The sequence below is a fragment of the Anopheles marshallii genome, chromosome 2 (assembly GCF_943734725.1).
Source record: "Anopheles marshallii chromosome 2, idAnoMarsDA_429_01, whole genome shotgun sequence".
Taxonomy (NCBI): domain Eukaryota; kingdom Metazoa; phylum Arthropoda; class Insecta; order Diptera; family Culicidae; genus Anopheles; species Anopheles marshallii.
Window position 1 is genome coordinate 18,582,401 of NC_071326.1, and position 27,872 is coordinate 18,610,272.

At 47.2% G+C, this 27,872-nt stretch overlaps 1 protein-coding gene across 1 annotated transcript; it reads right to left on the minus strand.

Annotated features, from left to right (window-relative positions):
• Positions 1-886: 886 nt before the first annotated feature.
• LOC128716328 (homeobox protein B-H1-like) lies at positions 887-27,872 on the minus strand. The gene is made up of 4 exons (XM_053811251.1): positions 26,684-27,872; positions 1,287-1,465; positions 1,007-1,182; positions 887-935 (listed from the first exon to the last, which is right to left on the minus strand). The coding sequence occupies exons 1-4, from the start codon at positions 27,870-27,872 to the stop codon at positions 887-889; spliced, it is 1,593 nt and encodes a 530-aa protein (XP_053667226.1).

The window sequence follows — 27,872 nt, forward strand, 5'->3', positions numbered from 1 at the left end:
TTAGCCTATTTGCTGCTGCTTAGTTTGTTTGGGCTGTGCCTATGTATTTATCTGCCAGACAACAGGCTCTCGGATGTACAAACACACATTCACTGTTTCTTTAATGTCGCCAAATGATGCCGTTAAGTTTTTCTGCTTCAATATGAAATATATGTACACAAACGTCATGCGAAACGGTGTACGAAACCAACGCAGTGAGCCCGTTGGTGAGCTTCACAAAAAGTACACTATGGATTGGCCTTCTGCTATCCCGAGCAGTTATCACACAACAACCTAACTATCAAAGGGTAGGGGACAGTAAAAAACAAACAAACGAACAGTTTGTCGCACTGCATGTGGTACATTTTTTACGATCAATAATAATACTTTTCATCATCTTTGAATCGGCGCTCTAGGCTCGTTATTCTAGCTAACTCATTACAGGTAGGTGTTACACATTTACATATCTATAAACTGATCGCAGTCTTGCATCTTGCTTCTCAAACAAACAATAAAAGAAAGATACATCACATCACATGTTATTTATTCACTATATGTACAAACGAATACGAACGGTATCGGAACGGCAAGGAAACACAAACGCTCCACTAAACATCCTCCCGGTTACGTGAGGTGAACACAGACGGCGACACACCACATGGTGGCAGGACATGTTTCGACTTCCGGTACACACGTCGATCGCGCGTACACACTTTCATTTGGCGCGTTCAGAAACTAACAAACAGAAAACTCGCTGCCTAACCTGTACAGCCACGCGTCGAATAGCTAAACAATAGTTTAAAACCGAATATTGCCCCAGTCAGTCGCAGCTTCGACTGCTTACGGTCGAGCTGCTTTTGCACACAAAACACCCGCACATTGCAAAACAAACTGTGTTGGACCAATTTCACACTATGCCACTTCTATGCAGACAATAGGGATGTGGGTAGGATGCGCTGTTTGCGAGGAAAATTATCTACGGTAAGTTCCTGGTGCTTAATGCGGATGGGTTATGATTGAAGCTTACTTCTGTGGGCTGCCACCATCGTCGTGCATGATTTTTTTCTTGAGAATGTTCATATCGTTCACATTCTCCAGGAACGTTTTGTGTGCGGAGAGGACCTTTACCGTCTCGACGTCCTTCTTCAGCTCCTCCATATCGCGCTTCAGCTTGGCCCGACGGTTCTGGAACCAGGTGATGACCTGATGGAACGAAGCGGAACGGTATGGCATCAATATTTGTCAAACTATTGATTTTAGCGCACTTTGTTGCATGACGGTTACACGTCGGTTGCACACAAACTTACCTGTGCGTTCGAAAGCCCAAGGGCGGCCGCTATCTCGTCCCGATCCGAAGGCGACAGGTACTTCTGGTACAGGAACCGTTTCTCCAGCTCGAAGATCTGATGGTTGGTGAACGCCGTCCGGGATTTCCTTTTCTTCTTTGGCTGCGGTCGGTTGGCGAACAGGTTTAAATGCGATTGCTCTGTGAAAGCGACAGAAGAAAAATCCCCAACCGGGACGGGAGGGAAAAGGTCAGGGCAACATTAGTACAATTTGTTAATTGCAACGCTAAAATTAAAGACAAACAACAAAGGCTACGGCGTCTGTGCGCCCGCGGCAGGATGGCTTTGGTTTGCGCTCAATCAAAGGGGCAACACCGACCGAGGGGTTTCGATTACGGGCTCGATCGACGATTGATCTTTACATTGCGCTTTTCCCGCTCGTTCGTGCAATAATCTTTACCCCGCTGGTAGGCCCATCGGCCACAACCACCGCGCACCAGTCTGTGTATTTCGCGGTCTTTCTTTTTGGTGCCCGTTGTTTTTTGCTCCTGTTTAACGCGGTGCTATAAAACCATAAAAGTTTATTGAGATCTAATTTCCTCCTCAATGAGATGCCATTCCGCGCGATTGACGAGTCCGCGCACGGTTCACTTTCTTCTTTGTTTTTGGGGTGAAACATTTATGCGGTAGAGATGGAGAAACACAGTATAAGATTTGAAATTTGTTTCTCAATGTTCTCTAACTAACAAGAGGTGTGTAAGTTAAATATAAGTAATGGTTTAACATTTCCCATACCGTTTTCAGCTGCTTTACTCCATTGGTCCAAGCCTCGATTATTTTAATAATACAACATTAATTGCAGTACAGTTTTGAACAGTCTTTCAAGAAACTACTGTACTACAATACTTTCTTCTCAGACTAATTTTCGACCAGATCAAGTTACTCTTATCCAGAAAGAACCGTACTGGTTTTAGCTGCAGAACCAAGTGAATTGGGAGTTCCTGGATTTTGATATTCAGCCAGTCAGTACGAAGATGCCCCACACACGAATTGACGAATTGAAATGATTTAATCCGAGGATGGTTGAATATCTTTCTTATAGGCTGCACATTAACCATTAACAAGGTTTAACAGAAGTATTCCTACAATCGACGTCGTTACGTAGAATGTAAGGTTTAAAAGTTCTAAGGCAATGTTTGATAATTCCATCGTGCCCAAACTGTTTCTGATAGTAAATCATGTATAATTTCGTAAGTATTGCTAAATACTCTCTCAAATTCCAAATCCAAACCGTACTCTAGTGAATCATTGGCTCAATAAGGCGGTAGCCATTTTCCGGATGCCCAGGACAACCCACCAAATGGAACTTACTCTCTTTCTAGAAATTGGATATGATCCACTCATCCACACAAAAAAATCCCCAAAATCTGACCAACACGTGAACCGCCGGCAAACGACAACGACACTAATTAACATCCGAGTGAGAAACGAATCGATGCCAATGGTTCTCGAGCGACAAAAAAGAAACCACGTAACAGGGGGGCTCATTTCAAGCGAAGAAGAGAAAAAAAGGTTCGCCGCTACGTGAAACGTCACTCGCTAAGCGATCCCGGGGAAGAAATATTAAATTAAATGATAACATATTACGGCACGGCTGTGTTTTTTTTTTCTTCTTTGTGCCGTGGCCACGGGATCTACCAGAGGCTCTTTGGTTAGCCGAAACAAGCCGCTCGAAAACCTTTGCGATCACATCCGCGGCGGATATGAAAGGCACGGGATATGAATATGGAAGAGAAAGAGAGCGGTGGAAGACGAGCGTAAAGCCGAAGTGCGCCGTTTTCATTAATGTACGATCGGACTGGGGGCGCATGGTGCGGGTTCGATCCGCGCCATGCGGATGCGATGTTCCACGGACATGCTTATTATTATTACGATTTTTTTTTTCGTTCGTGAAGTTCGTCGTTGTTGTTATGTTTTATTTCATTCATTTCCACCGTGGGCTGGATGGACGCGCGCGGATGGCGGAGCCAACTCGTTCGCGAGGCAATAAAATTATTAAAATTAAAATGAAGAGAACGATTTTGGAGGCAGCAGACAAAAAAGGGAACCGCCACTGTACGGGAGATGCGGTCGATCGGCGCTTGCGGCGGGAACCGTGCGGAAACAACGTTCAGCTGCGAGATCTTTCACTTTTAAAAATCAATTCCGCTCGTCGGCCGGGATGAACCCGATTGGGAACGGTGGAGACAACTGTCTTTTTTTGGCAAAAACTGTTTGCACGACACCGGTTACGTGTTTAACCCACCCTAGACAATAAAGATGTCAAACGTATCGTTGCACCAGCGCGCCCGCGAAACAGACTGCAGGTGTTGCAAACTTATTATTTTAGCAGATAATTAGTGAGGATATTCGGCAACGGTTCAGGTTCGGACACACGCTGGCGATGAAAGTTTCAGCCCGGTTACACACGACCGTTATTCAAATGGTCTCCCGAATGTGACAAACCGAAAAAATCTCGCCCAACCCATCCATCGGTACAAAGTACCACATTAATTACGAAACATTATAATGATTTAGATGCCACGTAAAACGCTTTGATGAATATGCGCACCGCATCAAACAACTTTCGGTGCGGTGCAGCGTCATAATGCAAAATGCCGCTCGAGCGGCGGCGGTGTTGGAGAAAGCATAATTGCCTAAAGGCAGCATAAGCGACGAAAAGGAAACGATGCGAGCAGCAAACGCAGCCGGGTTCGGCATGGTACGATTGCATCTTTCGCGCTTTTGCATAAGCCGCGAATTGGCAAAAACATTCGAAACCCGCGTGCGTTCGTCGCGCGGGGCCGGTTTGAAGCCATTCAAATCGATTCCGGCGCAAATTGACCGCACCGCAACGCCGAGGCAGCTAATTAGGCTCGCGGGGTCCAAATCGTCACTTCTCAGAAGCGTGCAGTCGAGCTCTAACTTGTTCTTCTTCGTGCGACTCCACTCGCGACACCACAGCGCATGGTCACATCGAGGGGTTGGGGGTCGAATCGGGATCGGGGTGGTTAATTGCCTGCTCATGCTGGATGCGGCCCGTTCTGTTCCCGTTAAATGAACCGATTAACTGCGAGACGAACGCACCAACACCGGCGACACACCGTGGGCTGACGTGGGTGCGGTGGGAGTCCCGGCTAATTCTTTGATCTCTGGCAAAGCTTCGCGCGACCTAACCGCGCTGAACGGCACCGATCAGCGACTGATGCATAAGTTGGCGTTTTTGTCAATAAACTTGTCAAAAGGTTCCCCCTCCCACACACACACACACACACACACACACAGTTGTCGAGGCATGATGGTTGAGTTGTGGGTTCGAGTTTGTGCTTGTGACCCTTTGTTGGATATTCCCTATCATTCGCATTCGTACCATTTTATGAGTTCTCACTTGGGAAGAATTAGCTGCAAGATCTTGCGGTGGCCAAGTCGCTTTGCGAGGGTTAGCAAAGATGGATTTCGTTCCGAGAAAATCAATCCTCAATGCTGTTCGCAACACGAAGAAGCAAAACAGAAAGGCATGGAAAGCGTATTGCAGAAATTCCTGGGACTCTAACTGACCATCACTTTATGGGATTGATAATTAGCTTCGGTGTCAATGGTTGCCGTCTCTTCTGCCAGATACCACCAAGATCGCTGTGACTCACGGGGTCGGGGCTTCTCCGTTCTGCAGCGCAAAACCGGTAGGGTCGTAAACATCACGAACAAAGAACACCTCTCTGCCACCGTGCTCCGTTTATGATGTTTCACCGGCGTGTTTCACCGAAAGCACATTAAAGCGTTCCCCAGTAGCCTTCACTCTATTGACAGATTGACGAGCGTGGACCTCCCCGTGAGGAGACCCTTGAACGACCTTTTGGAACTACTGGCGAGTGGGAGCCGCTTAGTGGCGCAATCGATGCAGACCGACGGATGAATGCCAAAAATTATTTTTTTCCAACGGCAAGAAGAAGACACCAAAAGGATGTTGATTCTGATCCGACGACCACACAAACTTAGCAGCGCCAGTATTAACGACCGTTTGACGAACAGTTCCAGGACGACTTGGAATGGTGTGGAGAAATAAAAACAAAGCGCAGCGGCACAAACAGCAATGGCGCAGACCGCGAATCGATGGCGTTCCGCGTGAGCAAACACCACGGTCAATGGAACCCGGTGCGTGGAGCTAGAGGTAGAGTCTCGAGCACACAACCACACGCAACCGGACCCCGAAAGAGGTGGCGCAGTAAAACAAACAGACCAACAACAGCAAAAAAAAACCACTAGCCTGGACAAATACTGTCCGGTTGCCGTCTGGTTGCCTATCGCGAGTGAATGAAACCGACCGAACCAGGCGAACGAGCTCCGGGGCCTGTTGTTTGTGTTGGTGTAACATAAGCTCCCACGGTACGGCATAACTCCCAGAACGCATCCAACGGTTGGAGCGAAAGCACCCCTACATACACTGGCGCTTGCGCTCTGCGGTGCGTAAGAAGGTTGGTTGATAAATTGATCCACGGGCAATGGTGCGGTGGCCCGGTTCGAACGTCCGAAGCGGCCGGCGGAACGGAGCGAAACTTGGGGAAACTGGGTATCAAAAGACAGAGCAAGCGCCAAACGTAACGCGACGCGGACGAAAACGAGAGCTACAGATGCCGACTTTGATGTTTTCAGGGGCTCCAAAAAACCACGCCCCAGTCGGAAGAGATGGCGCATTTGTTACGATTGTTTTGTAATGTGAGTGTTGCGCTGTTGTCCTTTTGTGTTCGTTATGTTGTATAACTTTTGCGACTCCTTTTTGGGGAGTCGTGAAGCAGTGTGTGCTTCCCCAAGTGCCAAGAATTTTCGAACTTCAATTTCTAATAACAGACACCGCACCAATTATGTCAAAGGTACAGTAGTATAAGTTGCATAAACGTTAACTTGCCAAAGAATTACTAAAAATGACAACCAACCAAGTTGCACCGTGGAAATGGTCATAGTACATGATAATTAAGTAGCATGATTATCGCACTCTTTTGAGTGTCGTTCTCCCCACAACCACATAAGCTCAGCGAAGCAAACTCCAAAACTGGTGCCTGGCTGACACCAATAAAACCATAATTGGCACCAGCTTGAGACGTGCCTAATTTGCAACGTTTTTTTTTTCTTTATTTTCTTTTAAACTTCGTTTTGCAAACAATTCGTACATGTTTTCTTAAGCTTCTCGGCAAACCGAAACCACCAGACTATCGTAGCGTGAATAAAGTACCTCGCGATGTCGAGCCGTCGATCGGCGACGAGATAGAGCAGCCGAGGAGTGTCTAGCTCCACCGGTCCACCTGGTGTCGCACAGCCACCCCACGGCTCGCGAGGATTTGCTCGCGAAGGATGACGCAATACGCTGCTGGCTGTGCTAACGATTTTGCCTCTAATTAATCAATTAATTATGGACACACACCGTATTGGTTTGGGCTAGAGGTTGTTAGAGCGCTACTACCCGTGCTCCGCTGCGCACACACCACCACCAACTCCACGGTTTTATTCCGCACATGAAGAAACACCATTATCGTGCACACAAATGATGAACGACATACGCCACTGGTAGCAGCCTTGTGCTTCCACACAATGCGCTCCGATCGGGGTTTCGGTGCGCCCCAACAAGGAGCGGCCGGTATTTCCATCACATCCTACCGTACACTCGTACACTAAATGCTAACGATGCAGTCGATTGCAGCTACTTGGTGTCGTATGGCGGCGAGTAGTGTACCGGTGAAGGGGCAAATTGTCACTCGTCAAAACGGAACAAGGACCTCGCCCTAGTCAGCTCTCGAAGGCTACATGTATAATGATAGTACTTTTTTCCATCTCGTCCACCGTTTATGTTTTGCCAGCGAAAGAGTGCCAGCACCAGCCAGCACACCTTTGCTCAACGGCAAAAAAAAATAGGACCTCTAATTGTCTGTTCAAATAAAAGCATCCATTAGGATAATAATTTCACGCGGTCCACATGATGAGAATCCTGTTAGGATGCATGCACGCAATACGATTGTTTGTTTGGTCTGCTTAGCCGGAACTACCATTGAAACTGGGCCAAACTTATTAGCGGGCCAGGCCAATTAAATTAACGTTGAGTTGAGGATTAAAATTTCTGTTAGCAGTTGGTTGCTAAAATTATGTGGCGTTGGTAAAGAAAACAGAGGTTGGAGTTTCTCTTTAGATTTACAAATTAATTGTAGTGTGCATTTTATGAATGCGTAATAAGTTAGCAATTTTTAAGCAACAAGGAAAACTATTTTCTTTTAAAGTTGTTCTGTTTTGTTACCTAAAACGCAAAAGAGCGAGATGACACTCAACTCAGCTGCTCGCTACAGCTAATCAATTTCCATCACACTCTAGCTTTCGGGCAACACGGAAGGCATGAAATGACTAGGCATGGCGCGGAACACAATAAGGCGCACACCTCAAACAATGATCAATTAACACTGTAATTAAATCGAACTTTCTACGGAACGGGAACCGGGAGGTTTGCAGGGCAGTAGTTGTGCTCCCTGCTGTCTATTTCCACCGTTTTGTTTCCAACAACAGAAGAAACATTGGAAACAACCCGCTCTCCATTCGCTGCAGCTTTCCTTGTGCAGTGCCTTTCCTACCGCGACATCTCCCGAGGTTTTCCTCTCGTCCCCGTTCACCTGGGGTTGGGTGAGTGAGCATTTTCCAGCTTGAATCGTATCTTCCCCCAACTGGGGAAAGAAAATTAGCACGACCACCAGTAAACTGTCGTTTGCCAACGGGACAACGGGCTTTGCTGGTAAAAGGAAGGGTAATTATTTTTATGACACGCCGAAATACTTCCCGCCACACACACACACACACACAAAACACGGCGGACCCCTTGCGTGAATGTCGCTCGTTTTCTAAAGTGACGTTTTCGCGTACCGACCACGCGGTTGTCTGTGAACGATACTGGTTTGAGAAAAAAAACAGAGCCAGTTTTCAGTCAGCCCCATTCTGTTGGTCTTAGAAAGGCACTACTCGATGTCTAGCCGACGGTCTGTTCTCGTGCGAATAGAACTATCGATCGAATGTATTTTTGTGTTGCTTTACTTGCGTGATACCTTAGGGGGCCCCGGTTTTAGAGCTCCCTCGTTTGAGGAAGCAAATTTTCAAATCAGATCGTGACTGGCACATTTAACGAGCCTTCGAGTAGGGGCCTCGCAACGACCTCGGTGCACTTCCGCTCGTGACACAACAACGCCGTGCAGCACAAAGTACCTGGTGGTCGTCGTCTCGATTGGGCGCTAATTTTCAATAAAAACCACCCGGGATTTTTTTTTTCGCTGCAAACTGCAAAGAACAACAAAACCCTTCAAAACTTGCACAAAAGTGCGGCACTAAGGGGCTGTGATGAAGTTAGTCAAAACGGAACAGAGAAACGCAAACACGGAACATAGTGTAGCGGTACGTGTGTGCGTGTGTGTACGTTCGGAAAAGATGTTGGAATTTCCAGTTATGGGAAGTGTTTGTTTTTCCGCCGATGCCGGGCGCAACATTCTTCATTCCTCGGATTACTACCCCCCGTTAGTTTTTTGGGGATTTTCTTCCCCGGCGGTCTTCTGACCACCAGAGTAGTACGGAAAGAAAAATGATTACCGTTGGATGTACCCATGTACCGATGTAATGAACTTGCAATTTGAGCTTTGACGAAACAAAACAAAAAACAACATGATCATGACATCAAGTACCATCCCGAAGAAAAAAGCGGACCCACCCTAGAAGAAAGCGGGAAATGGCATATTCTTCCACACGATCATCCATTCTACCAGTGTCTCAACATGGTGGAAAGCTGACAAAACGTGGTTCTCACCGTTTGGACTAATTTACCCAATTGCTGTCAAAACAGAACGCACTCCGGTGCTGTAATTTGAGGTTTTGCTCTACATCTCTGCTGTTTATCGCTTGCGTTTCGTCTAGGGGGTGAAAGTTTTGGCAGGCTGGTTGGGCTAACGACAAGAGCAAAGGAAAAGGTCTCGATCCTTCGGAAAGCAATAAATTAGGAGCGTGAGTGCACAGGTCATAAATTTTCTCTTCGCCTTGCCGGTTCGTTTCCTTTTTATCCGATTCCTGCTGCCCGTACGTACCCTCATATATATGCAAATGTAACATGGTAGTAAAACATGCCCAGGCTGTGTCATGAATCTCCATGTTGCTACAACTCCACCGGAAACAATCCGCCGCAGGCTCTGCGCGGTAGAGATCTTTTGCTGCTCGGTGTTTGAAGTGGCATCACTCAACACAAAACCCGTACCGGGCTTATGGGAAACAGTTGCACTCTGTTTTGTTATCTAATCGACCGGAGTTGAGGGTTACGATCGACCCACTGCCAATATCTAATTTGAAGATTACGTTACAGAGATTTACACACTGTAAAGGGAAAATGCTTAGCATGAAGTCCGTTTGGCATGAAGAATGTGTTTATCGTGACTAAGTCTTGTTTTTAGTGACGTCTTTTAGAAGTATTGTACGCTCTCGCATCAAGAGAAGTAGATTACCATATAACTATGAACTCACATTAAAAAAGAGTATAGTATAGTTGTCAAAAGATGAAGATCATTAATCCTTTAAATGTCTTAATATTTTCCAACCTAGAATTCTCTTTAAGATGTCATACAAGTATTGTTATTTACGCTTGATTGGTAATAAATGTTAATGGAACCGCCTAATTAGTCACCGAAATCGAACAAAAACACGTGGAGAATCGAAGATCCACACGTTTTCTGGTCGGAAACCTGCTCTGAAGTGCTCGCATGGTGTTCCCTTCTATCTCTGATTCTTTACACCGTCGTAAATCTTGACGACATGCTACGCTTTGTGCATGCAAATCTGCTTTCTGCGGGCCGTTCCGTTAATTCTTGCTCGGGATTCATACTAAATGGCGTTGATAGCCGACAACTGGAACCGCGAGAACAGTTTATTTCTTTTCTCGTGGTCTTCAAACCGGCATGTAGACAGCACTACCCGGAACGAGTACACGCTCGTTGAAGTACGCCTTGGATGGTAGGACTCATATGTGTGGACTTTTCCGTGCGCCAGAGTGCTTAAACCAACCAACCAACATTGCAACCAGTTTTGAGTCCCAGTGATGGTCTGAATGTCCAAATGTGACAATAAAGAATAACACCAGACACTGAGTTACCGAGCGAAGTTACCTGCCGCAAAAGACCGTTGGCTAAGATCGAACGATCGCGATCGTAGGCCTCCCGGGTAGGCCGTGGTATGCCCGCGGAACGAGGATCGAGCGGTGAACCGAGGCGAAGCGAATGCGGATGAACACTGGCGGCAAAAGCATAAAGCGATGCCGACAGCGGCAGTCATAAATGCTAATATTAAGCATCAATTTACTATCGTTTAAAAGCCATAAAATTAATAAAAAAAAATCATTTCACCAAACGGCGTATCCTTAGCAGTGCAGCCGAGTGGGTTCCACAGCACAAATCAACCGTTTGAAGTGGTGTGTTGTGTCCATCTGGGTATTCGGGATCTGGGTTGGACTGGTCGGGAAAGAAAAGATTTTACATGCTTACGAATGTGTGAGAGCGGTGAGAGCGACCGTGCAGCATGTCGTATCGTAACGGTTTCAATGACGTTTGCAGCCCAACTTGACGCGTCAAGGGCGTCCCACCCCTGTCTCTAGCCCTCATTTTCCCGGAGTATCGGCTAAAGCTGCAACAAGAAGACGAGCGCCACCCTTCCGTGAGATGCACTCGATGATGCTCTTAACCGACCCATTGCTACTTAAGATAGCACTCACGGTAACAAAGCCACAACCCTGGCGGTTCGGTACGGATTGCATCGGGCTGCGTGCAGCGATAAGTAGATGGTAATTATGATTGTTTGAGTTAAACATAAACATTTGAGTCACTCTCTTGAGTCGCCACTTGAGGAATGCGCTCGGCACCGGCGGGAAAAGGTGCAAGCCCTCTGCCCCCGCGCCAGCGTTCATCTTTTCCGTTGAAATATTCCAGGTGCAGTTTTGTTGCGGTGCGCCCGGGCCACGGCTAGAGCAAACGCGTCCCATACGCAGTTGCAACACGCGCATCGGAAGTTTTGATGAGAAGTGATTAATTCACTTTCCGTCTAGCTTCCACCCGCAAAGCCGAGCTGTGGGACCATTATCCGGCGAGCATAAAAGGGCGAGTGAGCACAGAGTACCGAGTGTCGGAACCGTGCAGCAGAAGAATGATGATGAGGGTAATTTTTGTTGGTCATTATCGAGCATGGGTTTTTGCTCCTTAATCGTGCCCAACGGAGCAGCGAAGAAAAAAAGTGCTGAAACAACAACAGAAGATGAAGAAGGGCGAACAAAAAAAAAACAACAAACCCCTTGTCCGTGGTTCGTTTTGAGGTTTATTAATTTAAAAATCATTTATTCTTCGTAAAAGTGTTACCGTTCATCATCGTCATCGTTCAGTTCAGGCTCGGTGCCTTCGGGGCAGCAAGTCGTTTCGCTTGAAGTGATAGGAGTTGGAAGCGAAAATTCGTACGGGTAGTGCCACACTTTGTGCCCGCGCGCGAACTGGTCGAAGATCGAACAGATACAAGCGCGTGAACCTGGAAGGATTGATGGTCGTCGAAATCGTCCCTTGAAGGATGATCAGCCTTCGGTTCGGCGCTGCAGCAACCAACCAACGGAAGCAAACGGCCAGCAAAATCCAAGCAAAACATAGCACCACTTGCCAGTGCACATGGTCACCTTCTTCGTATCCAATCGTGCCAAAAGCACCACCGAGCCATCAGTTTTGATGACGTACGCAACAAAACTACTCCACCGGGTACATTACTGCTAGTTGCGAGAAGAGGAAAAACTACAACAACTTAAGGACTCACCACGCATTGTGATTCAATTCCTCAACCTTTTAAACCCTACGGCGGTGCGGCCGTTTGCATGGGCCAGATTGCAGACCGTAGTTCGGGTCCGGTTGGAAGAAAAGTGGAAAAATTCGCCCTCAAGGGTGTGTTCACTTTTTCCCAAACCCTTTGATCGTTGCCGACAAACGGGTAAGAACGAAACCAAGGAAAATACATACAAACGCAGGGAAAAAGTGGAGGGAATGAATGTAATAAAGACAGCACAATACAAGCAAAGGTACAGAAAGCGAAAGATAGAACGAACGCAAGATACATCCGCGGATCATTCGAAGATTTGAAGCGAGAACTGCATGCACATGTGTTCCTTTCTTACCGGTGTGCTATTGTGTATGACCCAGAATGGACTTTGGAGGAGAATTGCGGTTTTCGATAGTGTCAATGTACTGCGCCTTGTAGTTGAGTCTACCAGTCACAACCAGCATCCCTTTTCATCTTGATATGTAGTCAATATGCGGAGTGGGCGAAATCTTCACATCAAAACATCGAAGCTACCAGATCGATCAATACGGCCGAACGGTGTTGATTGTACGAGTGAAATCGAGTGCGAAAACTCTAATGATCCGAAACGTCTAGACGGCGTGATTGCATACGAAAAATGGAAAAACCAACACGTTACTTCCGTTCGCGATCCGCGATCGATCAAAGGAATTTGGTTCATCATAACACAAAGCGCGCAGTGGCTGCGGTACAGGTGTCTGTGTTGTGTGCTAGTTTTTTGTTGGGTTGTTTTTACCCAGCATAACACATTCGCCGAAGAATCATTTCGGCAAAGCGGACGGCAAAACTCTCCGACATAGCAACATTTGCTGCTCATTAGCGGAAGAATGTGTTCTAGTGGGTTAGACAAACAGCCCCGCAATTGTGCAATAGGAAAACAGAGCGTCTAGCATGCTGAACATATTATCAGCTCGCGTATGGAAGGCAAAACATCCGAAAGGCATTAAAGATCTGAGGAGCATACGTTAATATTATGTCAGCGATCAGTTTTCCCGCAGTTGCTTTCGTAAAAGAGCACCAGCTTGCACCAGACGATAACAAAACCAAACAACGGTTCAGTTGACTCGCGCTCATTTGTTTCGTTTGATCAACCATCAGACATGCCTCCGCCATCATTTAGTCACCCACAGAAGGATGTACAAGTGGCAGAGAAATATAAAAGATTGATTAAACGAAATTGTGTCGCTGCGTGCCACAGTTGATCGTATTAGCATCGAAGGGAAAACCCATAACCCAGTAGCAAGGGGCGCATTTAGTCGGTGTCGCGGGCGTGCGGTTTTGGGTGCACAGGAAATTGAAATGCCCTCAACCGTGTAAATACACAGCGTGAGCAAAGCGGGGTTTGACGCTGGAACTCGAATGTCTCACGCAAACCGGGACGGGCAGCGGAGAGGGGACGCAGAAAAAAAACAAACTAAAAGCCATTTATAAAATTAATCGAAAAACGGACGCAACGAACGAGCGAATGAAATGCTTCCAAAAGGCGTCCTTTCGCCGCGTGTTTGGGTTACGTTTCTTAATAATATTATTTGTCGCGCGGTAAGATGGCGATTGCTTGGTTGCGCAACGCGTTCACTACTATCGGCTCCAGGGTAGTTTATAGATAATGTTTACAGTATAGGGAAGAATTAAAGAACCGAGAACAAGGGGGCAGTTTTTTTCTGTGTTTTATGTTGCTTCCTTCCTTTTCTTTTGCTGCTCTGTGCCGGTTTCACGCTCGTCTGTTTTGTCACCCGCCGGAGCATGACCAATGGTGGCAGCGGAATCCCCAAGAAAGTTCACCATCGCGGGAACGATGAATTCGCGTCCACATTCGATGGTGTGTGGATCCCGGTTCCCCCGTAGGTTCCGATCGTTTAGTTGCCCGTGCGCTCGTTAGTTTTGGGCCTTTTTCTCCCTTTCGTCACATCCGCGCACCGCACGGAGGAACAAATGGGTTTTACTAATGCGACCAATTGCATCGGTTTGCTTTGGCTTTTGTGTTTCCGACCACTTCCACGCTTCGGTAAACCCATTGTTCCTGCTTCCCTTTCATCCGCTCCGTTCTAATGTTCGCGTTTTGTAGTGCAGCAGGGTTTTTACTGCTCCAGAGGTGAAATGAACCGGGAGTTTTTCGTTCAATCCGATCAATGAATCGATCGGAGAACATTGGAGTTGTTGATTGAAAAATCTTTTAAGAAAAGTCTTAACAATGAATCTTCAGAAAGGACTCGTTAGAATCTTGAGTCGATCATCATGTATCCAAAGCTTCGTGTTTTCATGTCGATTGTATAAATTTCTGAATTTATGTACTTGGGCCCAAAAAGGACAACAGTACGTGAGCGATTTTTATAATTGTTTATTAAGAATTATTTTGTTGGTATAAAAACTATTTTTCCAGAAGCCAAAATAATAAAATAGGTAAATGTCAGATTCTTCAAAGATTCAAAATTCAAGCAGCGATTTTTGAACCTGAACATTGCTGAACTTTTAAAGAATCAGAAAACTTCACAGTACAACACGTCTAGAAGATTCTGATCATAGAATATATCTAGCTTTACAACACTAGGGTGTTGGTAAATAGTCAACAGAATGCTCCATCCCCGACGGACAACAAAATCAATCAAACAAGCTAGTGCGTTTAATTGGAAAATTAGACAGATGTTCCTTTACCCGTCGGTTCGGGAAGTATCGCACATCCCACCCAGCACGGACCTCCGACGATGCGGACGTGATGCACTTGCCCATGTCGCGTCAGTTGTGGGCGATTTTCACCAGCAAACAGTTTCTTCCGTACGCGAGCCGGTAGCGTACCGTGGGAGATTTTCTTGGCAGTTGCCTACAATTTGGCTTCGGCTCACTGCAAACCACTCGGACTAGCACTTGCCCGGAGCGAACGGAAAATTGATTGAAAACGGACCACGCGTGTGGATCGACTAGATTGATGCATTGGTGGTCTAAATTTGTAATTTCACATTTCACATTTTCCTTTTTTGTATGGCGGTTCGGTGCGTAGATACATCAGGTGCGTTGTTGTTTAACAGTTGAAAGTAGTTGAACAAACATTATTAATCAGGATTTTGAAATTCCTCTTCATTTAGTATTTGCAGTTTATTAACCAAAGATAAAAAGACTGTCCTATAAGGAGGGTAAGGCATCCATTTCTTACGGCATGCGTACCAATCAGAGGCGAGCGACTAATCAAACGTTATCAAACGCGGCGGTAGAGAACGGGTCATCCGTCACTGAAATGATGGTGGTTATAAAACGGCCATCACTCTATCATCTGTCAAATTAAATTCACTACAGTTCGCTACCGTTACGAATGGTGGCGGTTGCGTTCGTGGTGATGATGCTACTAAAACATGTCAACAAGCCACCCAGCGAAACGATCGTGCCCCGGCACGCAATTGTAAAGTACACACGGCTCGGTCCGTCAGGATGCATGGATGCCGGCAGTGGCCCGCAGCGGGAAACGGTGGAGGAACGGAAGTTTCCGTCGTGTGCATACACGCACACCACCCAAACGCTGGGAATGAAGAATAATCACTCGACCATAAATCACGTCGTTTCGGCGTTCGTTCGTGTCGTCTCCATTTTTCAAACCGTTTGGACCGGCAGGTTTTCGAATGCTTGGGCTTGGGTGGAGATTGCTGTTGCTTTTCTTTTCGTGCTCAGCGTGGGTCGTAAAGCATTCGGCATTTATTGCTTCGCAACACGACAAACCCCGGCCCCGGAACAGGGCACGTTGACTTTTGGGCTTCCGTGTGCGGACGGTTGCCAAGTGTCAAGTGTTGTTTACATTGGGGATTAATGAAACAATCTCTATCACTCCCGGGCACATAAAACATCGATCCGGTGGCGACCGCTGGGCTAGGTTGGGAGCGGAGCGGACCCGTTTGCGTTTGCCGCGGGCCGTAGCCGAAATACCCGGGAAAATTCGATCCGATTGATTTATGGCGCTCGATACGCCCGATGGATCGATTACAAATTGTTTCGCTGTATGCCAGTCCGGTAAGGGTAGGCATCCGTTTCGGGCTACCATTTTTTTTTTGCGCCGCAATTTTGATTAAGTAGCCAATAATCGACCGATCCGCCAGTGTGTTTCGTCTGTTTCGCCGTCGCACAGCAGAATCGGATGATCGGAAGATGGATTGCTCCCGGTAGGATTCTTCCGGTGCGCTCGGACCAGTGCCTTTTCCGGGCTAATCGTCACACGTGATTTTTCATAGCGCAGCCTTATGTTTACACTAAAAATCATCACCTCGCACCGTGCTCAATGTGTCATCGATTATCTTCCGTGGGGTTTCGGTGGGAATCGAGTATTGCTGAGGCCGATTTTCACCTCGTACCCTCGCAACGGCAAAACTTCCGCTCCCGGTGGTAATAGTTTAATGAAGCATGAACGCTCACCACACGCGGCACACTGCGTCTTCGGGAAGTGAAAACTGGTCCGCATTTGTTAAAATCGGCCGCACCAGCTGGTCTGGAAAGCAGCACTGGCTTTTCGTGCCTGCACTCGTTCAGCACCTCAGCACTTTCTGTGTTTTTCATCTTTTTTCCTTTCGTTGCGCTTCCTTCTGGTGCACTCGTGGCGCAAGCAGTGCTCGTATTTGCATAACAATGCTCGATGGTAAGTGATCATAAATAAACATAATTATGGGCTCGGCACTTTTTCTTGTTGTAGTTGCTGTGTGTGTGCATTAGTTTTTCCTTCATTTTCGTTACCCGCTTTTCGCCTCTCTTTTATCTGCCTGTTTCACCATTTTCGTACTGTTTGGTTTTGCCTTTGTTTGCGTTTTTATTTGCGCGTACGATAGGAACAAAGCGATCCTTTATCAGTGCTGTGCCATAACCTGGTTCATTTTTCACGCTTCCTTCCCTCTCTCTTTCTCACCCCTGTGCTATTAAATAATATTCTTGCCGTGCGTTTCGTAATTGCAGTCAATAACTTTAGTATCAATTTTGATCTGACTTTTTTTATTTTTGACGTTTCAATTGGTTAAAAAGCAAAACAAAAAACCAGTGCTCTTGCTGAGGAATGTACACGATGCTTGTTCGGAAAATCGGATAAGATGCAGCGAACCCGTACGTATGTTTGCGAGCATCATTATGACGTTTGGCTGGTTAAGGTGCCGGATCCCGACTTGTTTGGGTCATGGCCGGTGGCTCGCTGGCTAGGTGTTAGAAGTGATCTGCTTCACCCCGTGTGCGGGTGAAATGCCGCGAGCGGAAGCACTAGTGAGGCCGGTGTCGGGTGGGCCACCAAATCTCACAGCTTCTTTCGGGCTGGGCACGATAATTACAGGGCACGCATTTGCCGCCACTATCGAATTAAGGGCGCTCTCGACCGCGTTGCTTCTCGCTCATCGCGTTCTTGCGCGGTCGGAAAAGAATGGAAGGCAAACACTGTTTTTCCTCTCTTCTCTCTGTACACCGGCAAGGAAGTACCAGAACGAGGGGGTGCTACTCTTTTTGTTTTCCGCGGCCCACAAAGAGGAAGCGCACGAAGATCAAAGACAAACGGACCGGCTGTGGTAATGATGATACTTGCGGTCAATCACTGCAGACGCTTTTAAGGAGATCGCCATCGCCTACCGCTGCGAGATATCGCCTGTCCAGAATCAATTAACAAATCAATAATTGCTGTTCATTCATTACCGGTGGGACTTTCCTTGGCGGGGACACTCCAAAGACTCCCGCACGATCGATGATCCCGTTCGGGTTTCTGTAGCTGTCGTGAGAAATTTTCGCTCACAATTCCTTGTGTTAAAGAGCATTGATAATTTTGGTTCTAGCCAAATACACCAGACGAGAGCTTCAGAAGCTTTCATTATTTTGCTACGATCTTCCGATTCCGAATTCTCCATGTTTAGCGATGATTAGGAAATAGAGAAACACATATCACGGATCAGAATCAATGTGCCTTCGGGGTAGATGTTTTGTTCTTCGCTTTGCCGCAAAGGGTATAGCGAGAGTGCGAGCTCAGAACCGACCACGCCGGCAACGAAAGAAGGTGATTTAATTTGACAGCTGAGTGAGTGGTGAGCTTGTTACGAAGTGACGGGGATTAGCGGTCAGTGTACAGATCCCATGCGATGGTACTCGGTACATCGTTCGGATGTCTTTTAAATTCCTTTTCTTTTTTCGAAGGGCGTACTGCTTCGGCTTGGTGAAGGACCACTCTCTTGAAGTTATGTTGGTCTCGTTTGTTGTGATTGTCGGTTGTCAGTCAGTGACAACAGCAGACCAACAACACCACCGAGCGAGGCGATACGCTCGATTGGGGTAGAATACGAAGAGGGATTAAACACAAATCCCCAACTCCAACACCACCGAAACCTGAGGAGGAATCTGTCTTCTGAGCTACGGAGTTTCGTTTTCATCCGAACCGGCTAAAGACTTAATTGGATCGGGTTCAGAATGTGTGATTTGATGAAGTGGTACTTTCAACCACCATCAACGTGACGCTGTGAAAACAAAATGGTCAGAACACTCGTAAAGGTTATCTTCGTCGGTGGCAACTGGTAAATGTGTAGCATTCGTACGAATACGTCCGTACGAACGTTCGATATTCTTTGTATTCGCGAATCGAACCAATCGAACAAATAATTGACATGTAATGTTCTCATAAGTTTAATTGAGTAGGTAGTGCATCAAGTATCGAAATTAAATAATTAACCCACGCTCTTCAGCGTAATGCAGAAAAACGACGGAAAATACATCCCATCGGATGCTAATGAGGTCTTGGTTCAATGGAAAAAAAGGGTCTTAGTATCGATCGCATTTGGTAGTTATTAATTAGCATTACTAAAACGAAAATCCATCCAAGTTACTTAACGCAACATAGGTAAAAAATCAACCTTTTCTCTCTCACAAATCAAATCACAAAGCCTCAAACACAAGCACCCAAAATCAGAGCCGATATAAGAAGACCTCCATGATCGTAGCCAGCCGATCGTTTAGCGAAAATCGAAAATTAATTGAAACTCAATTTGTCCGTACCTGTGTGTGCGAGGAGGTTGTTTCGTTTTTCTTGGCCATATCTACCCCATCCATTCCGCTGCTTCCATTTATGCTCCGGCCAAGTGCGTATTGCGTTTCACACACAGCCACGGTTTGCTACGAACGATTTCAACTACTACGCGCGCGTAGCGGAGGCTAGTGTGCAAGAGCTTGAAAACTCATTGTACCAATTTATGTGTGAGGCCTCCCAAGCAGAGCGCTCGGCAGCGCGCGATAGAGTTATTACTGGCATCGATCTTCTGGCAAAATTGTGGATGGAAAAAGCATCAAAATACTCAAAGCCAGTGAAATGGTTCGATCGGGTCAGAGCCCGGGCGAGGGAGAGAGATGGCAGTCCCCCACCCCTCTCCAATGTGAAGATGGCAGCGAATCCTCTGAGATTGAGTAGCGTTACGGAAAAGCAACGAAAAACCCGCTCAACTCGATCTCCTTGGTTCGTGTCATCTTTTCTTTCTCACCTTTTTTTCGATCAAAAAGAGAGAGAGACCCCGAGCCCCGAGAAGAAACGAAAACAGGCACAAAAAGCTCCGTGGCTCATTGTGCCATGCCGAGCGGCGGCATCCTTTGATCTTCTTCCAATTAGCCCAGCCGACACCTTTGGGCTCGGTCGGCGTTGGCCTTTGATCACCTTGTTTCTGCTTCCACCATTTATACCGGAGGCCTCGCCACACACAGGCAGACACATCATCATCATCAGCCTCCCGCTACTACCCGCCACTCCCCTACCGCTACCCGTGGGTCCTGAGCTGGACCCGCGGCCAGTGGAAGATCGAGTCCGAGCGAGACAGCGAACCGTCTCCTTCTGGAGGTTGTTCGCTCATCAACACCGCCGACGAGCAGCCGGGCAACCTGGCCAGGAAGGAATGAGAGCAACCACTTCCAGCAAACAGAACCGGATTGTACCACAGCGCCGCAGTGACTCCGACGATCGCGCTGGCTCAGATCGCTCAAGGTGTGTGTGTGTGTGTGTGCGAGTTGTGCTTGGCATTAAAGAAAGGCACGAGGCTCCCGGCCGGGGCAGAGAGGGTGGCCAGTGAGTGAGTGAGCAATCTTGCAGCCACACTTGGCGAAGAACAATTCGTATTAAGAGGATATTAGTTAGCATTTACCATGTGAGATTGTACCAGTCATCCTACACAAAAGCGCACCAGCGTTTGGACACCGGCACACCAACACACTTGCAAAAGTGACGATCTTCATACGCTTTGATCACATGTTTGTGCTTTTTTCGACACTTTGGCCACTCCACCCATCTGCTTCTCCGATGCCCGCCAGCTATTCCGAGCAGCAACATTCGTCATATGCGAGCGTTTCCGCTGGCACACATTCAAATCTCGTTTGATGCGCTTGATTTTTCTCCCCCCCCCCCCCCCCCCCCCCCCCCCCCCCCCGAAGACGCCCCCCCCCCCCGCCTTTCCCGGTGCTTCAACCTGAACACTCGATTGAAAGCCTACTCCTGCGTATTTGCTGCGATAAAACCAGCTTCCATCACTTTTCCATCGCCCTCCATCTTCATCATGCTTTCGTACGGTTACGGATACGGTGGGCACCAGGGCACCGACGGTCGGTCCGGTTGCTTGTTGTTGGCTTATTATGACTTTTATTGTTGTATCTAATAGTTGAATGAGTTATGCTGTTCATCCCGCAGTACTAGGCGAACGAAATCGAGCTGCCCCGGGGTCGGCATGCTGTTTGATGCTCGAAGGTGCTGCTAATCTCCGGAGTTGCCTCACCCGCGTGCAGCGAGGGTTAGCCGTGGGGGTATGAGCAGTGCCTAGTTTGGACCTGTCGACAAATTCGGCGTCACACACATGGCTTCCACGGAGCTAACCTGTTTGATCCCATAACCATTAAAACGATGATTTAGGACGGGGGTTGGAATTATCAATGGCTAATAGCTATTAACAGTTTTCGATTGTACTGACCGTTGCATCTCATCTATACTGTGTCGATCTCGTCGAGAGATTTCTCAAGCAAAACCGTCTTAAGACAGAGTGCAACGCTTATTGTCACCAGAACCACACATCTTTAGCACCTGCACGAACGCATGATTGACAGTAATGAATGTATTAAATACATTAATCAAGAAACACTCCCGATTGTTTACTCGTGCAATACATATCCCTATGGAATGACTCCTCAAACTACAAAGTATCCCCTAGCGACGGTGCATGGTTTCGGCAAACCTTGGTTGCGTGTTAATATTACTGCCAATTCTGACATCATTTCACATGTTTTTATCTCACCACATCGCTGCATGCACTCCGGTGCCTTTATTCATTGGCCGCGCACCAGCATTCTTTGGCTTTCGGCAAACGATATTCACACTCCTCGCATTGGCGTCGATTATTGCTTCGTTCGTTTTTTTTCGGTGCAGAATTATGATTGCTGGCGACGGTCAACCAGACCCAGGCTGTTGGAATGTTTGTCTTCTTCGCCCGAGAACAACGAGTTAAACGTTTATTGGTATATGTCGGCAATGTGCACACGGTACCAGCTATACCCCGATCGCAAGCCCGGTAGTGTGCGTGTGTGTGTGTGCACATCCTACGATCGCTTTACCGACGAATAACAAGGAGATCAAGAACCGAAAACTGTAATCAACCGGTACTAAAGTGATTAAGTCAATCAATGAAAAATTGATGATCTGTCGGCATGTGGCCTTTGATGTAGCGAACATTTTGTATTCCACCGTTTCCGAACACGGACTGGTCGAGGGCTGGAGGGCCGGAGAGGAGGGGTGTCCGAATCCTTCCTCGCGGACGGACCCGGCAGCGCCATTGGGGAGGGATTTTATTCAAACCAATTGTGGAACCGGATCGATTGAGCGAGCCGGCGGAACTTGCGCACGCCAAAGCACTACCAACACGTGAGTGCTTTCGGCCGAGAGCCCGGTCGCGCGGCAGGGCCCGGAATAAAATGGAGCTAAGTAGGAGAACAAGCGCTAATAAGCTTCTCTACGGATTGCCGATCAAAGCGGAGCACGAGTTTGTCCCTATATGGAGGCGACGGCACAGTATGGAACGGAAGGGCGCAAATTTGAATCGGAGTGTCGATGTCCAGCGGTGCTTGATGTGGTTCTAAGATGAAATGAGGCGAAGAGGAAAGGTTACTGAATACAGTGATCATGTCTAATAAGCCCATTTGAACCACGGCGTTTGAATGGAAGGTGGTGAAAGCATTGTAGTTTCAATTACATTCTGGACTACGAACACCTGTCCCGAGAAGGTGTAATTTGTCATTTATCATTCCCGTTTTAAATGGCACAAAAATACAAATATAGAACAGCATTTCCTACTGAAAAGTCGAATAATATTGAAGAATTGTATCATGAAGATCTTTTTGCATGTGTCCTGTCATATCTGTTCCATAGTTACACTCGTTTGAGGCTAGTTTTGCCAAATATTATGATTATACTTTTGGAATTATTAAGCCCGAGCACGACACAGAACCGTTTTACATGATCAAAGAGCAAGCTCCGGTGTTGGACCACATGCGTCTTCTGCTTTATCAAACACCGGCTACACTACGGCGGCAAAATTGCATATTTGCATCTCGAACCACACAGAACGTGCTCGCCCGTTAATTTGTCCGCCAGGAAACAACTGCCGACGGGGGAAAAACAATTAAAGCGACAGCCAACAGCGGTCCAATCCACCGGAGTGTTTGGTCGGTTCACCATTAGTGTCAGTGTGCAGTCGGCCAAATTTTAGGGTGCGGTCGGGGTCCGGTTCGGTCGCCGGTTCGGCTGCAAGGTAGCTCAGTTTTTTTTTTTTTTGGCCATTGTTGGCATGATGGTGATGCATTAAAAAAACAACAAAAACAGGAAGGTATCTTGACATCCGGAACGTGATAATTTAAAGTGGCACTTTACAAGCAGATCAACGGCAACTCAGTCGAGCTTCCCGATCGGCCAACTTTTAACTGCCTTCCTTACTGTCAGCTGCCATCGAAACGGTAAAATGTTCGGGCTGACGTGCAGTTCGAGCACGCTGCAATGTTAAGCCGGTGACCGAGGCTGGTGGCGACAATAAGCGATCAACGCGGCCGCAATGATCGTGATCGGAGATCGCACCGAGGTTACCTTCGATTCGTTCCATCCTGGCACACCGTACGGTTTGCTGCTGCCTAACTAGGAGCCTTTTTATTGGGATCTCTGCTCTGTTCGCTGTTTTCCTTCTCGCTTATTTTCGGTCCGGCAGAACTGCGCCATAACGAATCGATCGATTCATCACGCACTCGCGAAGGATTTTGTTGGTGCCGACGTCGATGCGGTCGACTTGTTTGATTCCCCCTAGTGCGAGTGATTCACCTGGAGCGATGTTAGGACCAGGATGCACCTGATTAGTGCTCGGTTTTCGGCGGTGCTGGCGGACAAGTGGCTTTTTTGGTCCATTAGCTCGCGCGAGAGCGGAATAGCGAGCGAGTAATGGTGTCTCGAAAGGAAGGAGAGGATAAAAAAAAAACACATCGCTTCCCGACCCGACAATAACATAATTGTTGGATCAATCTAAATCGGGCGTAGCCAATTGTACGTAACGTGTTATTTTCTCTCAACTTACCCAACACTTTTTTTCCATCGTTTGATGCTGGATTCGAAAAAATAACCCCGAACGTGATCCTTTTGCAAAACCATCATACAGTTGCAACAGATTGAACTGGAAGTTTTAGTTCGTTGACGATTTGAATGCTGCTGGAATGGATTGACTTTTATTCCCAGGATTTCTCGCTAGAGTAAAACAGCACCCAGCAGCTCCCGGGGCTGCTGGTTAAACACAGCAAATAAAAGAAAATTCAATCTGTCAAAGCGCCTCATTTCCCACGCACGAAGTCGCAGCCTGCACGCAAGCATGCTTAATGAAACAAGCAATGCCATAACCACAACATTGCATTACCGATCGGAAAAGCTTATTTGTGGGGACCAATTTGGGGTGAGTCAAAGATTTGGGAGTTCTGTACCGTTGATTGCACATAATCACTTGCGCCAGTTGCGGTAGCGATCGATTTGATCTTGCGGCATCCGCCAAAGGAAAGGTTGATGCTACGGGGCTGATTCTGCCTTACCTTGCCGAACGTGGGTCGAACGTTTTGGGTAATTGGATTTTGATTTATTGCACACTTCTGAAACTGGTTCCCGTATCCCTGCTGTGCCCAGAAGCTTCAGCACTAATATTGTACCAAAACCGTGGAGCAAGATGTTGTTTCTCACGTTCAAGGCCACCGTTTCGTTCAACATCAGCACCAACCGTGGACGTTCTTTGTTTCGCTTGTTCTTACGGTGTTGAGCAACCATAATTTCGATGAAATCACGATCATTCGAGGTTTCATTCTAAGACAATATATTCGAGCTATAATCCATTTTCATATCTGGCACCTATTGGCAAACTTGCTTGATTTATAGCCCACTTATACCATCTCGATATTGCTTTAACTTACAATCATTAATTTGTAGAAAAAGTATTGTAAAGAACTCCTATAACAAAGTTTTGATTCTTCTATTACCTTTTCAATATGACAGTATTCAAGACAAAGCTGAGACAACTTTTCAACATAGTGCATGGATTTGAATTTAAAATCAAAAAGTTTTTTACAATTTGTGTAAGCCTTTGTATACAACATCAATGTCTACACCTTAAAGTTAATAAATAAAAAAAACTATGAAGAATATCACAAAGCTTAAGTTGCATACAAACTCAGCAAAGCATTAAGAAGAAAAACCCCCGCAAGTACTCTGTCAACCGTAATATGCATGAGTAATTAACCCCGAAACATGACGGCACCACCCGCCTTGGCGGATCGCGCCTTGATTAAGCAGCATCTTGTTAGTTAATCAGTCTGCAGCTCTTCAAAAAATAGCGATCCTCGATAACACGGTACGGTGCAACTGTGACGGAAGTAGCACTAGCTTACCAGGGACCAGCCAGCGAATCTACAGCCCTTCTCCAAAGGGAAGCTCCACTCCATTGCATACGCATCCCCCCCACCCCATGAATCAACGATGAAAATTGCTCGTTAGCTTAACAAACGAGTCTAACTGTCGAGAGCATGGCGAAAAAAAAACTTTACACACGAACAGACACACACGAAACGAGGATAACTCGTGGTACATTAATGTGCCGCGTACTGTCAGCGGCACCGTGCAAAACAATGGACAATCTCATCCATGTACCCTGCCCGCTACCATTCAGCACCCAGACTCGCGACGCCATTGCGTTGTCTATTGCGCTTAATCGCGTTACAATCACGCGTCGCAACCAGCCCAGGGTGGCAGCGTACCTTGATGATGGACTGCATGATGTTGATGGGCCCAGCGGGGCAACCAAAGCAACAAACGCTACAAAAACAACGAACACGAACATCGTTTACCGAACCACCGAGCGTGCATCCGGAGGTTTGGAGAAAATGGTAATCGGATCTCATTTGTAAGTCTTGGTAATCTAATTTTAATTCCAAGTCTCACCAGCAATACGGGGTAACAAGCGGTCCAGATACTCGCTCGAACGGCTAACGTTATGCGCGGCACCGGTTGGTTAGCTGGTGTCGGTCGTGTTATCATGAATGTTGCATGAGTAGATTTCATAAATTATCAAACGCTTTCCACCGTGGTCCTCACGTTTTGAGTCTGGCGAAGAAAAAACGTCAATAAACGCATGGGAAGGTACTGAAGAAAAGATGGCCAGATACACAACTGGACTATCTCATCGTGCCGTTTCAAAGGCTTACGTTTAAAGGTTTACATTCTAGGGTAGGATTTTTCTTTCACTCTAAGTGCTAGCTTCCATTGGTGCCTGCTTTTTTGTGTATGTCGCATGGTCAGGATTTATCGATTCCTTTATATAACACCCGAAACACTGAACAGCAGCAACGCAACTATGCCAAATCAAATTAAAAGCACAAATTAAAAATATGACGACATTAAATTCGCAACATATTTTCCCATTTTGCATCATATGTTTGCTGGAGGGTGAGACACTGGCGTTTATTAGCTTTGTTTATTAGCAGCCCTCTGTTTGGGGAGTTTCCCGACAACTCCAATATTTGAGCAATCGTAGCTACTCCGCAAGTATCAAGTGATTCGTCACTAAGTTGTACTGCAAACAACATGAAAGCAGTTTGCTTCATGCACCATTACTCGGTGGGAAATTCCAAACCCATTTTGTGCAAATAGAGGACAAAGAAATCATGTCCTACAGAACAGAGTGAAGAATGAGTTCACTTAGGATTATTAGAGTCCCAGAAGCATCAGAGAACCTACAACAACAACATTAATGTCTTCAAGGTAAAGATGGCTCGTATAACTGAATAGATAGAGTAAGCTTTGTAACCCGCTTAGGATAAAGATGATCTTTTAGTAAAGTTAGCATTGTCAGCTCTTCAGTAAGTTATTAATTATACAATAAGCCTCTGTTATAACTGAAGCTAAAATTAACATATCTATTTTTATCTTTTAAATCCGAAATTTCAGTATTTTAAAACTTGCTACTACTACTCACCACTATCTTCATTGGTTTCGTCGAAATTCTTGTTGGTCATTTGAAACAGTGCATCAAGCGGCGTCCCATTCGGTGCCGTCTTGCCGGACTTGTTCGCACCACCGGCACCACCATTCGCCCCACTGCGTCCACTGCCATCGCCGGCACCCGCCGATCCACCACCCACACCGGACGAGGACGATTGAGACGATTGATGGCTCTGATGGTCGGAGCCGCGTCCAATTTCCGGCGAACAGCAGTCACTCGCCGCCGAACTCGATCGTTCCGACCCACTCTCCGACGGGATAATGTCCATGCTCATGTGGCGCAGTAGCTGGGCCTGTGCTCGGAAGTGTTCCTGCAACTGCTGATGGTAGTCGAGCGCTAGCCGATGCTCGTAGTGTAGCAGTGCCGGTGGTAGAAAAGGCCTCACCGGGATCGGTCCCCGGAGATGGTCCCAGGGTCGGACAATTTTGGAGGCTGCTTGCTGCAACGTGCTGCTACTGTGGTGATGATGGTGATGATGATGTGCGGCCGCCAGATGGGCACCGGGATGATGCACCGACAGGTGCAGGTGATGGTGGGAGGAATGGTGAAGGCTCGGGTTAATCGGCGGAGGGCTCGGTTCCCGCGCCTCCCGGCTATTAGCCTCCGCATCGCGTCCCAGGATGTCGGCGATGGAGAACGATTTGACTCCTTCGGCTGCGGTCGAGTGGCCAGAGGAGGATTTGGTTGTGCTGGTGGTAGTGGTGGTAGAGGTGGTGCTGTTATTAGGCGTGCTGTTGGTGTTTGTACTGCTCGCACTGTTAATGGGCGTCGTGGGACTCGAACCCCGGCTCGTCGATTCCTTGGGACTGCCACCAGGAGGACTTCCCAGTTCCACCCCACTGCCACCCTCCACCATGCGTAACCGCTTCAGAGGTGTGAAGTAATCTTCTGCCCGGGCTTGCAGGGCACTGACGGCGGCGTGAGCATGTAACGCCGGATGATGTGGATGGTGCGGGTGAACGAGCGGGTGATGGTGGACCAGATGTGTGACGGCCAAGGGATGCGGATGGGGTAGGTGGGCAGGATGTGAGTCGCTTCCGATGGGTGGTGGACTTGGCGAACCGACGGAAATTTCCGACCCGGCCGGGCTACTGCTCGGCGGTGGTGGACTGCTCGTCCGGCACAACATCTTGCCAGATCGCATTTCCGCTTCTTCCAGCAT

What these genes read in the sequence shown, in the direction of transcription:
- LOC128716328 (XM_053811251.1), bottom strand. Translation starts at nt 27,872, where the DNA reads ATGCTGGAAGAAGCGGAAATGCGATCTGGCAAGATGTTGTGCCGGACG. An exon ending in CGAAACCAATGAAGATAGTG is followed by an intron (nt 1,466 to 26,683) that starts GTGAGTAGTAGT and finishes TCGCTTTCACAG; the next exon opens with AGCAATCGCATTTAAACCTG. An exon ending in GATGGTGGCAGCCCACAGAA is followed by an intron (nt 936 to 1,006) that starts GTAAGCTTCAAT and finishes CCTCGCAAACAG; the next exon opens with CGCATCCTACCCACATCCCT.